At 37.4% G+C, this 13671-nt stretch overlaps 1 protein-coding gene across 1 annotated transcript in view; it reads right to left on the bottom strand.

Moving 5' to 3' along the window:
- The window catches only part of LOC127624588 (follistatin-related protein 4-like), a 305922-nt gene that overhangs the window by 278624 nt on the left and 13627 nt on the right, over positions 1-13671 (bottom strand). The window contains exon 3 of the mRNA XM_052099373.1: positions 2218-2254. Coding sequence (XP_051955333.1) covers positions 2218-2254 — 37 coding nt within the window. The remainder of the gene's footprint in view (positions 1-2217; positions 2255-13671) is intronic.

The following is a 13671-nucleotide window of genomic DNA, read 5'->3' as shown; positions in this document are numbered from 1 at the left end:
CAAATGTATAATTAACTTTGTTTCACTGAAGTATCTAGTTGAAGACTCATCAGCTGCTCAACATGTTTTAGAAAATTATTTAATTTGCTTCAGATATTATCAGGTCCCACTTTTGCTTTAAACACATATTATTCCTGACAGTTATAATAATTAGTACAATGTAAAGGATATCAATTATATTCTGAAACATTAATGGGCCTCAAAGCATTGATAACGGTGCTCTTATGTGAGATAGAGTAGATTAATATCTTAATTTTTATATATATAATTTTTCAAGTGTTACAATTGACCCCAATCACTGTTAAAATCACCCTGTCAATAATTAAATCTAATATTAAGATATTTCTCATTATAAATATAAATGGTACAGTTATTTTTGTACAGTTATAAAGTTTCTTATATATATATATATATTTTTTTTTTTTTTTAATTTGCCGTCTTCTGCGTGTTTCCATTCAAATGGCCTTTTATCAATATAAAATGATAAAAATGGTGTGCGTGATGACGTCATGCCTAAAAAAACACTTTGTTGCATAAGTTTTGGTTTATCACAAAATAAATCTGCCCTTAAGCCATTTCCATAAAGAAATGTGTTTTTATCATTAATTCGCCTCCCAGATGTCTCTAATTTCTTTCCTCTGAAGTTTTGGTAAAATGGGGAGATTATTGAGACAATTCATTGAAATTAGCCAGTTTACTATGATTTTAATTAACAAATAAATGCAATCAGAAGGGAGCAGTTGTCCTTATGATAGGACTGTAATATTGGTTCTGATGTTGTGCACCAGTTCTGACCCTAAAGTGAATCGTCATGGCCCTGTTCAAGCTGACAACCTGCACTAAGTAGTGGAGGAAACTTTCAGTCTTAGTATAAGGAACATACATTGATGTGTATATGCGGTGTGCACATTTTCTGAAGCTCAGCAAATGCATGTGATCCGAGGTAAAGAGGGTTAGCTTTAAAATATTTAAATGTTTTAAAATGTTCAAAAGCTAGTTTTCTGTAAGTAAACTCATTGGACAAATAGTTCTGATAGTTTATAGTCTTGGAAAAAAGTGCAGAACATTCTGAAAATGTAATTCAGCTGACTTTTTTTGTCTACAGCTTGTCGATGTGCATGATATGAGATATTTGTGTTGGCACACCTGGAAGTGTCATGTTTGCAGCATCAGATCTATATGCCGTTAAGTTCAATCCATAATCAAGTACAATAAATTGCCTTTTAAGGATGTATACCTTCCAAACCAGTTTTACACGACATTTGAAGTATCAAAATAGAGTTTATCCGGTAGAGTTAAAATTAAAATATTTTTAAATATTATGTAAACAATTTTTGCAATGTTTTCAATTTCCATCAGCTTTATTTTGATGAGCTAAAAAAATCCTTGGATGGAAACATAGTTATTGATTTCATTCACATCAAACTGTCTCAAATAAATTCAAAGTTTATTTCTTCTATTTATGATTTCGCAATATCAAAGCACACTTTGATAACAATCATGATTGACCACACTGGGAAATCTGTGACAGGATGTTAAATGTTAGATAAAAACAGTAGGCTTTCTGAATTTCTGAACTTTCCCCAGCATAGTAGAAGCTGGATCTACAGAGCTAAGCATGTGCACCATTGCAACAGCATCCTTTCACTTCATTAAATGGATGTGATGTTAAAGGTAAAGCGTGTTGAATTTTAAGAAATATTTAAGTAGTAATTGCGTTAATATACTCCTCAACCAAACCCTAAACCTAACCTCAGACCAAAACAGCGGCCTTTCACTTCTGTGCAAATGTAGTATCTCTCTTGTTGAGAGATCAAAATGAACGTGACATCAAATGCACAGTGAGGGAGATTTTCAGGGCACTTGTCTTGAATTCAGCACATTTAATCCGACTTCGGTTGTTAAATCATTCAGAACTAACATGCTGATTTCTTGTGTGATCATGTTGAGCAATCTGTTCGCCAAAAGCAAAAGTGCTACTACCAGAGACAGATCCACAAAAGTGATGTGTTGAACAGTGCTATTCTGTCTTAAAGCATTTTACCACACAGAGGATCCAGTTACTAATGCCTTTACTTAATGAAAGCAGTCTATTGAACCACTTTTGAAAAATGATTATTATTATTTTAAATAATTGATAGATAAACATGATAAACCAGCGTGCACAAAGAACCTCCACAACAATGAGTATATGTGTTGAGTTGAGTTTGGACTTACTTTGGCTGATTGGTTTCTTTTCAGCTGGTCCATATTGCTGCAAAACAAAAAAGGAAACAAATTAAAGACACTCTTCATAATTGACAGAAGAACTTTATTTGATGCCCAAGCAGAGATTCTGAAAACATTTGAAAGCTTTATTAAGTTGGTAAGTGATACAGTACAGCTAATAATCTTCCACACATTGAAATTGTAGGCACATAGACTCTTATTTTGATAAATAGTATATGTGATATAAAGATGCTCACATGAACATGTGAAATGTTATTTAATATGCATAGATCTGTGGGTCTTTGTACTGTAAATTATGAGTTGTTGATCTAGTGTTAAGATTTCCTCGAGGAGATCTAATCCACTCTAATATACTGCAACATGCTCTTTTAATAAACCAATAATGCATATATACATTGGTGATATATAACCGTAAAAAATTTAATAAAAGATGCTTGAGGAACAGTTATTTTATTTTAATTTATTTTCCTTTTATCCTAAAAATGTCTAGGGTTCAGAACTAAAAAAATTTTTTTATTTGTTTGAATCTTTAAATGAGCTTCAAGGGATAGTTTACCCAAAAATTAAACATTTTCATAATTTACTCACACTCATGCCATCCTAGATGTGTATGACTTTCTTTCTTCAGCAGAAAACAAATGAAGATTTTTAGAAGAATATTTCAGCTCTGCAGGTCCTCACAATGCAAGTGAATGGTGACCAGAATTCAGAAGGTCCAAAAATGACATAAAAGCAGCGTAAAAGTAAAAAACCACTCCAGTAGATAAATCCTTATCTTCAGGAGTGATATGAAACATATTTGTACATACTGGTACATATTTGAGTTTTTTCTGATAATACTAATTTTATTTCTAAAAGAAATTATGCAACGCCACTTCCTAATATGGAAAATAAGTAGTTTTGGTGCGAGTCAGAACATTTTGGATTGCTTATAGAGCAAGTAAAACGACTGGCAAACCACAGAGTCAGTTAGGTGAGTTGTTTCTCTCTACAAGTAAAAAAAAAAAAAACAAAAACAAAAAAATGGCCAAAAGTATTTTAAAAGTTATTACTCACCCTTTGTATGACATGTTTGTTTTGTTGCCCTCTGGAAGTTGCTATGTAATGCCTTTGGCAAAAAAACTAAAAAAGAGTATCTATAAAAGGTAATTTATACCTAATGCAACTGGAATTTTAAACCAAAATACAAGTTGTATGCAATGATTGTTAAATGGTGTGTTTTTAATATTTGTATGTATATGTAAGTAATGGATTATTTGTATTTATTAATTTCTTTATATCCTTTTTTTTTTTTTTTGCACTCTTACCCTCAGGAAACAGACAAACTGTCACGATCCCCTGTTGTCTGCCCTGTGTTTCACCTGTCACCTGTCATAAACTACATTTCCCAGAGTTCCCTGGCCTCATCACTGCCAGCAGTCATTCATTGTTCTCATCTGTTTGTCGTTTGATCATCACTCTCCCTGTGTATTTAAACCCTGTTTGTTCCCACTGTTTTGATGTTTGCAGATGTCAGAAAGTCTATGTTCTACCCTGTTTCACCCTGTTCATGCTCTCTGGACGTTTTCATGTTTTTGTTTCAGTTTTCCCATTGTGGTTGTTTCCTTTGTTCCTGTTTTGTCTTGTTTTCACTTTTGATTAATAAACCTGCGTGTAGATCCCCACTCCTCGTCTGCCTCCTCCTGCATTCATTACACAAACATTAGTATTACTTTTATTAGAATTGTTTTACTAATTTTATTGTTTTTGTTTTTAATGTTTGCCATAAATGTTGCAGGAGTGGTCAAAGACAAATTTCAACAACGGTTGACAATAAAGTTGTATTGTATTGTACTGTACTGTATTGCATTGTATTGTATGATAGTTGTGGCTGAGAAAATGTTATGTTTTACTATAAATCTGCACTTTTACTTTCACTTCCACATTCAACCACCTACTGGTTACTTGATCTATATTGATCAGTTTCTCACCCACACCTATCATGTCGCTTCTGAAGATATAGATTTAACCACTTGAGTTATATGGATTATTTTATGCTGCCTTTATTTATTTATTTGGACCTTTTGAGTTCTGGTCACCATTCACTTGCATTGTATGGACCTTCATAGCTGAAATATTCTTCTAAAATCTTAATTTGTGTTCTGCAGATGAAGGAAAGTCATACACATCTAGGATGGCACAAGGAGCAATAAACAATAAATGTTGTTTTTTGGGGGTGAACTGTCCCTTTAAAATACACTAATTGTATTACTAATAGGATTCATGGTTTAAGAGTGCAATGGTGCACAACTAACTTTACAGTTTTTGAGTTTGTCCTACTTCATTTAGTGGCCATTCTTTTCCAGCCCAGTTCTTTTGGTCAATTCTTGTTCATTTTCTTAATGAATTTTAGATTCTTTGGGTGTGTACCTTTGAATATAGGATCTGACCCAGCCCAGACTGATGTAATATGGCATAGTGAGTTTTAAAAGCCAAGTCAAAGTTGTTTAATTGTTTTGTGAGTTCCATAATTTATATTACATTTGAGTATAAAAAGCACCTACAAAATTGCTTAAATGATCAGATGTCCAGGCAACGGCCCCTTTCACACATGCAGTAAATTGCAGTAAAATTGTTCAATTGCCTTAACAGGTCTGCTATTCACATCGGATTCTGTGTTTTATACATCAGCACCAAAATGCCACTAAACTCTGAGACGTAATTAATTATTTTATCAGTTGACAAAATTCTTCATTCGCTTGTATAGAGAGAAGCACTTTAAGGCTAGATTACACTACACCACTTCTAAATCATGAACGGTATAAAAAAAATACTAGGTATAACTCACTTATTGACTTTGTAAAGTGATAAAGACAACTGGGCATCACACACTAGACAATTAATGATAACTCTGGCTGTACGGGAACTTACAAATGGGACAGTCAAGTAGCTACTATTATTGGGCTTCAGTAATACATTTTAGAGCATTATGTTACATCATTTGTTGCTGGGTTTTTTTGTGTGTGTGTGAATTAATCAAAATAAGTTTATCATCCTTTGGTACATTTGCTTTCAACATTTCAACCCAAAATAGTGTTTAAATTAATTCAGCTTGATCTCATGAAAATTATGTGACTTTGGTGATCTTCTTGCTAAAATTATATTACGTAGTTCATTACACATATCATGGCAGTTCTGAGTGGCACTAAAAGTGAGCTGAATATTCTACCAAACAAATTATGTATTTCAACAAAACCTACCTCCCTGCCCTAAACCTAATCGATAGATTAAAAGAAAAAAATCAAATGTGAGATAAAAAAAAATAGCTGAAGCAATCATATCATTTTGTGGCATTTTTATGACACTTTCAGCTCATGTGTCAACTTGCATGCTCTTCAGGACTCGTACCCCAGTTGAGCTAGCATGCAATTTGAACACACCTCTACAAGCTTGTAGATGCAGTTGATTATGTAATGCAAATCTGAATAGCTTATCTTTTCTTCAAATTAAGGTACATACTGTTTGCTTTGAGATCCAAAAATAGCCTCAGATGACACACACCCAGAACAGCCCAGAAGAGTCCTTGCACTAACTTACCTGATGCTTATTACACACAAAACTGGAAAACGCTGCCCTGATCTAGTAAGCATCAATCTAGGGTGCACGTCCCATACAACAACGTAACTCACTGCTTAACAACCATAGTCCAATGCATCGTTAGATAAATTAACTTGTTTATCGTTTCCGGAAACACACACAAACTAGTGAATGAGTGAATGCTACACAGTAAAATTTACGGTGCTATCCAAATGTACAAAAATATATCTGTATGCTTTAAATATACCTACAAATATGAATAACATCACCCTGAACTGCATACAACAATGGGATATTACATTAATAAGCAAAGAGCAAACAATAGTAAGTGTGAAAATAATTCAGAATTGAATTGAATAAATGCAGAAGGGGACAGCTTGGTTTGAAAGCAATGTGAAATGTGCTTGACACTTCATACCCATAGACTCATCAAGCTATTATTGGTACTTTCATTTGGCAAATGTGTCTTTAACTCTAACTAATAGACTGGCTTTATCTCACTGCATCCAAAAACAATATTATAATTACTCTCGAAAAGACTTTGGGCAGAGATTGCAACTAAAAAGTTTATAATCTTTGAAGTACAAAACATTCACTGTTTATTGATCCTTGGATGGTTCATAATTTACTCTAACTGGTGCCTATCAAACCTAAACATCTGTTTTCTGATGAACACCAAAAGCAAAATGTGGATTTGTTGCTTAAATTTCCAAATAAAGTAAATAACGATTGGGTAAGCTCCAAAATGACAACAACAAAAAAGCGCATTAAAACCCATAAAAAAAATCCAGGCTTTTATGCAATAGTCATATGATAATGTGACAGGGCGGAGGGCGGGCTGGGTCATGATTATACACACCCGGTACCTAATCAGGTTAATTAAGCCTCTGAGAGGGATAAAGGCCAACTGCGGAAGATGGTGCGATGAGAGAGAGAGATTGTTTAGTGCGATGAGAGGGAGATCAGCTGACCGTCATGTGTGTTTTTGTGTCATTGGTTTGTTTCTTCATGAAACTATTATTTATATTGTCAAGCCGGTTCTCTTCCAGTCTCTTTCCTAGAACTTCACCAATTCCTGCTAGTGCCATCACAGACTTCTCCCCCATGGGCTCTGCCACGAAGTCCTAGTGTTTTTGTGATGTTGATGACATTGTTGATTTGTGTTATTGAGGGTCCTGTGAATGTGATCCAAGTCGACTATTTGCAAAGGTTTGACTCTATCATTGAGAGGTTTCAATTTTTATTTACAGGCCCCGCAATGGTCACAGACACACTGTGCGCCCAAAATAACTCCTTAATGAGAAACTTAAACAAAAGACACAAACACACACATGACGGTCAGCTGACTGTTAACGATCTCTCTCTCTCATCGCACCACCTTCCACAGTCTGCCTTTATCCCTCTCAGAGGCTTGATTAGCCTGATTAGGGACCGGGTGTGTATAAACACGACCTGGCCCCGCCCTCTGCGCTGTCACAGATACATTTATGCAAGGAACAGATTAAAATTTAAGCTGTTATTCACTGAAAATCTGATGGAAAAATTTTTTATGTATCTCTTAACCAAATCTTTAATATCAATAGCACAGTAAATGTCTTGTACAAAGCCCAAGGGAGGGAATTTATTTTCTAAAAAAGTTTGCATTCACTCACAAAAAGTTCTGCATTCACTACAGTAACCATGGTTTTAAAATTTACCACAAATTTACCATTGTGTTATCATTGTAAAACTAACCATGTTTTTGGCAGAATGATTATGATTTTTATTACCATAGTTCTGCTTTTCCTGTATTATTAAGTTTACTGCAGTAAAACTAGGGAAAATTATATGGTTATGGTGTTACAAAAAATACCATAGTTCAACTAGGTTACTGTAATAAAACCTTGGTTAATGTTCGTAATTTAAAGATTAAAGATTTAAGTAAAAGGGAAAGTATTGCGATGAAACACAAAAATTTTTGTAAGGAAAGCGAAACTATTTCATAAAATTAAATTAAATCCAAAGTAAATACAAATACAAAGTAAATGCAAAGTGAACCATTCCTTTAATTGTTCCAATAATTTTCAGTTCAAGTTCTAGTCCTTAGATCAATTAGTGAGCATTAAGTATAAAAGATCCCGGTAGGCCTCATTGATTCAGTCTCAAGATGAGCTTGTTTAGCAGAACGCCAGACTTCAGTGTGTGCTTTGATATTATTAGCTCTGAAAACTCTTCAACATCTCATTTGGGACGAGTAATTACAAGCACTATATCCACACTACACATGACATTTAACAGTCTGAAGGGGCTCATTAAGGGCTTTATTGCCCCCTCAAAGATGCTGCAATTTGCTGTTAAGCTCAAATCTTCCAGCAATACAACAACATTTGATGAAATAGCAGTACTAATGTGTTGGATACGTAGTCAAGATGTCTAGTTTTGGTTTAAATATAAATATCTGGCCTAAATGTACATTTGTGTCTATAGTACCCAATGTGTCACTCACTCGACGTTGTGCAGATGTAGTGACACTGAGGATCGCACTTGGGAGCCCCAAGCCCCTCTGATCTTTGAGACAAGGCCAATGGGAATTGGTGAGTGGAATTTGCATGCAGGCTGATGCGCAGCTGGCGGCCATGCTTGCCCGGGCAGTGTGAGCGTTGGGCTCGAGTGAAACCCTCCACCCCGCCCTGAACCCTCGCAGCTTGATGATTCGTTCCTGGGCTCGGAGAACCGCTCACAGCCGCACCCCACCCATCATCATGGTCATCATGCCGATCTGCTGTTGTTTGTTCAACCCTTGAATGGATCTTGCAATTCTGTGGGCAGGGGTCCCCCTCCAAGTGTGGCTGGGGCACTGTGTGCAACGAGCATGCAGCCGCAGGCTCCTGGACAGGGCCGCGACTGCATTGGCACATTAACTGCCTAGAGTTGCTGGCAGTATTTCTCGCCCTGCGAAGGCATCGGCCATTGATTCAGGGCAAGCATGTGTTAGTCCGAACAGAAAACACGGTAATGGTAAAGTATTTAAATCGCCAAGGTGGTTTACGCTTGCGTCGTATGTCACAACTCACTCGCTGTCTGCTCCTCTGGAGTCAGATGTCGTTGCGAGCCACTCACATCTCAGACACGCTGTCGCAGCAGGTCACACTCAGGGGAGTGTGGAGATTCCACCTCCTGGTGGTCTGGCTGATTTGGAGACGATTCGGTCAAGCGCATGCAGACCTATTCGCTTCCCACTCTGGTACGCCACAACTGAGGATCCCCTCTGCACAGATGCAGTTTGACCCCCTGGAGTCAGTTGAGCTGAAGGTGGTCTCTTTAAAGACTGCCCTCCTGACTGCACTCACATCCATAAAAAGGGTAGGGGACCTACAGATGTTCTCTGTCAGCGACATGTGCCTGGAGTTCGGTCCGGAATACTCTCATGTGGTCCTGAGGCCCCGACCAAGCTATATTTAAGCGCTTTGAGTGCCTAGAAAAGCGCTATATAAATGTAAGGAATTATTATTATTATTATATGCCCAAGGTTCCCACGACCCCGTTTAGGGATCAAGTGGTGAACCTGCAAGCGAAGCTGCCCCAGGATGAGGCAGGCTTAGCCTTCTCTTTGCTGTGTCCGGTGCGTGCTTTGCGCAAATACTTGGATTGCACGCAGAGCTTTAGGCGCTCTGAGCAGCTCTTTGTCTGCTTCAGAGGACAGCGGAATGGGAGCGCTGTCTCCAAACAGAGGATCGCCCATTGGGTTGTTGACACCATCGCTTTGGCATACCACGCCCAGGATGTGCCACCCCCCCTTGGGGCTTCGGGCATACTCTACCAGGCCTCCGACAAATGGCGCCTCTTTAGTAGAGCAGCGGGCTGGGCAACACCCAACACCTTTGCAAGATTCTATAATCTCTGGGTTGAGCCGGTTTCATCCTGTGTGTTGTCAGGTATGAACAGGTAAGTTTGCGGGACAACTGGCTGGGTGTACTGCTTATGTATAGTGCCTTTCCCCTCCTGGAGGGGGAGATGTGCACTTCTTACCCCCTCCACCCCCTCTGGGTAGGACATACCACGGGGACTTCACCACATGCGTCACTGCCGACAAAACTCAGTAAAACCACGTGACGTATTTCCACACAATTACCTCCCCTTCGGATAGGGTGTGGTCTCTGCGGTGTCTTCTCCTTCGACTTGACCCCGAGATGTGGGGGACCATAAAATGCTCGTAGGAGCTTTGAGGGAGGTTATGTGAAGGCTGTGTGCTGGCTACGAGGCACGTGATAGTTTGCCTGTTTCGGACCACCAGTCCATGTCCACCAACAATCATGCCGATCACTGAGATCATATTTTTCCCCATACTGATGGTTGATGTGAACATTAACTGAAGCTCCTGAGCCGTTTCTGCAAGATTTTATGCACCGCACTGCTGCCACACAATTGGCTGATTAAATAATCGCATGATTGTTGGTGCCAGATGGGCTGGTTTGAGTATTTCTGTAAATGATGATCTCCTGGGATTTTCACACACAACAGTCTCTAGAATTTACTCAGAATGGTGCCAAAAACAAAAAACATCCAGTGAGTGGCAGTTATGCAGATGGAAACACTTTGTTGATGAAAGAGGTCAACAGAGAATGCCCAGACTGGTTCAAACTGACAAAGTCTATGGTAACTCAGATAACCACTCTGTACAATTGTGGTGAGAAGAATATAATGTCAGAACGCTGTTTTAAGATGCAGGTTGGTGCTGTTTTGGCGGCACCAATATTATACAGGTGGTTTTAATGTTGTGGCTGATCGGTGTATTTCTATTGTATATAACATATCCTCAAAGTAATAATATTACTGTATCATATTATAATGAAAAACTAGACAACAATAACAAATTGTTGGGTTATAATAAAGATAAAATAACAACTGAATTCCAAAATGTTACTAGGTGAAGTAGTTCAGCACACCATGTTCATACAAAACACTTTTTTTGTTTGGTTGTACTGTGGAAAACATGCATTAATAATCTTTAACTAGGTTTTTATTTAATAAAACATTATGAATGTACTTGGTTACAACAGCTGATAGGATTTTTTTTACATTTGATGTAAATGAAAATGTATGTAATTTTTTAAGCCAACAATTTTTAAATGGGGCCCCGGTTTAGTCATAAATTGGGACCTCATGAATCGTAAACCTTTCCCCAGATGATTTATATAAACAAATTTCAACCATCCAAATAATGAAAATGATTATATTTGTTTCAGCCCCATCTTGATACCATTTCTAAATAAAAGTGTTTGTATAAAGGTTGTTTTTGACTAAACTGTTTCAGTCAAGAATTTATGGTTTACTGTAGATGCTTTCGATACATTGACTTGATAACTTTCAGTGTCTATACAAATGTACAAAAATGTTTGTGTAAACAATTTGTTACTTCGAAAACAAATGAGAAATTTACAATGTCAATATATTGACAGCACCTAAAACATACTAAAAGATAATTTCCTATGTTTGTATAACTCAATTTAAAGGAATATTCATGGATTAATTGAAGTTAAGCTCAATTGACAGCATTTGTGGCATAATGTTGATTATAAAAACTAGTCCTTTTTGACTCGTTCCTCGTAAGAAAATTTAAATAAAAAATTAAATTAAATTAAATATAAAAAAAAGTTACAATGGAAGTTAATGAAGCCAGTTCACAAACATTAAATATACATTGTTTCAGAAGTAAAGCTTCAAGGCGTAAGCATCCAATAACTGGATTACAGGGTTTCATTGTAATGCCAACAGAGTTGTAATATAGGATATAACTTTACACTGATAAGCCTAAAGTGACTGAAATCATATTAGCATGTTATTTACATCTTGTGGCTATATTTTGAAAAAGTGTGTATTTTAATGTTATTGACTGGCGATAGAAAGACACTTAAGTTATTTTTAAACCAAGAGCTTGGCGACTTGACTGTATTTCCATTGATGAGCAGTTATTAATGCAGGATTCATGCCATCTCAATCTGTTTTCATCTAATCATTGTTTTCAGCCTCATATATATGCAAATAAGAGCATTAGCCCTGGGTTTACAAATGTGCAGTGTGAAACCTCAAAACCTGAATACCCCAGATAAATGCCTAAATCAGGATAACCCAGGATTTTGTCTACCCAAAGGAGGGTTAAAGGGATAGTTCACCCAAAAATAATTTCTTTCCTCAGTAGAATACAATGAATATTTCTGAAGAATATCTCATCTCTGTAGGTCCATATCAAGCAATAACTCCAAAAAGCACATAAAGGCAACATAAAAGTAACCCATAAGACCCCATTGGATTAATTAATGTGTTCTGAAGCGATGCGTTAGATGTAAGAAAAACATCCATATTTATAAATCTTCACTTCCATCCAGCTGCTATATACACGTTCAGGAAAAGTTCTCAAAAATTGCTCTCGTGTGACTGAAGCAATTTGGCAAGTTCAAGCGAGAACTGATAGGTGTGCGAAAAATACGGAAGCACATAGTTTTTTTACAGCAGAGGAGAAATTTTATACAGAAGCTGAATTGGTTTTGCAGTAGATTTGTATCTGTTTCTTTTTCAAGATGGTGTTGTGTGTGCTTATCCTGGATACCTCAACCTACTGAAAAATGTTAGATTATGCTCGTGGGCATCATCGCAAGAGGAAAGACTAACTTTTCACAAATTTCCTATCAATAATCGACTGCTCACTGACTCAATACACCTGTAACGCGGACTCAGGCTGGTTGGGATCCATGTGCGGTTTTATTGGGTGACAGGGTTCAGGTCAATACAGGCAAGGTTCAAGGAATGAGCAGACAGGAATATCACAGGTAACAGAGTTCGTGGTCAGACAGGCAGAGAATCGGGGCAGGCAGCAAACATCAGAGTCAGGTAGACAGGCGTTAATACAACGAAGAGCAGGCGGCAGATAAACGTAGTGGTAAATACAGGCAAGGTCAATACACAGGAGATCGGTAGTAGTAATAGTGGTAACGCTCAGAGATGTAGCCGGAACCAACAAGACTTCGCAATGATTCAACAAACAAGCATGGTTTAAATAGCGTGGATGTGATCGGGAACAGCGGTGGGGTAATCGGACCAGGTATGTGGGCTTATGGGAAATGTAGTTCAGGGTTAAAACTCAGGTGAGTCAGATCTCCGGTGGCCGGTTGAGGAGACGCCCTCACCGGCGTTCGTGACAACACCCATTGGTTTACAGGTTTGCAGTGAACATTTTCCCCTGCTGATTTCAGACCAGCTGAGGGATCCGACGATATTGACATACCAACTGTGCTTACATGAATCACGCAAGAGGCAGCATGAACTCAATCCTCTCATGAACATGCAAATGGCAGCTGGATGGAGGTGAAGATTTATAGTTAAAAAAAAAATTATATTGATGTTTTTCTTACACACACCTAGCGTTTCACTCCAGAAGACATGAACTAATCCACTGGAGTCATATGGATTACTTATGCTGCCTGTATGTGCTTTTTGGAGCTTCAAAGTTCTGGCCACCAGTTGTTTGCTTTAAATGGGCCTACAGAGATTAAATGTTCTTCTAAAAATCTTAATTTGTGTTCTGCAGAAGTAAGAAAGTCATACACATCTGGGATGGCATGAGATTGAGTAAATGATGATAGAATTTTCATTTTTGGGTGAACTATGCCTTTAAGAATTTCAAATGCTTCGAATCCTACACCAGTTTCCTGTGTTTTCTTTCATTGCTGTGGTTTAAGTACAGTACTGAAGAATCTGTTTGCATGCCGTGATTAAACGGGTTTGCGATGCAATGACTCTCTCTCTTTCTCACTGCCAAATGAACATCCCATGAGAAAAAAAAAACGCACTTAATTACATAAACAATTGGAGGGAAAATTAAAAGGGAAA

Source organism: Xyrauchen texanus, chromosome 31, assembly GCF_025860055.1.
Source record: "Xyrauchen texanus isolate HMW12.3.18 chromosome 31, RBS_HiC_50CHRs, whole genome shotgun sequence".
Lineage (NCBI taxonomy): Eukaryota > Metazoa > Chordata > Actinopteri > Cypriniformes > Catostomidae > Xyrauchen > Xyrauchen texanus.
Note: the sequence above shows the minus strand (reverse complement) of the source record. Positions and strands in the feature narration are given on the sequence as shown.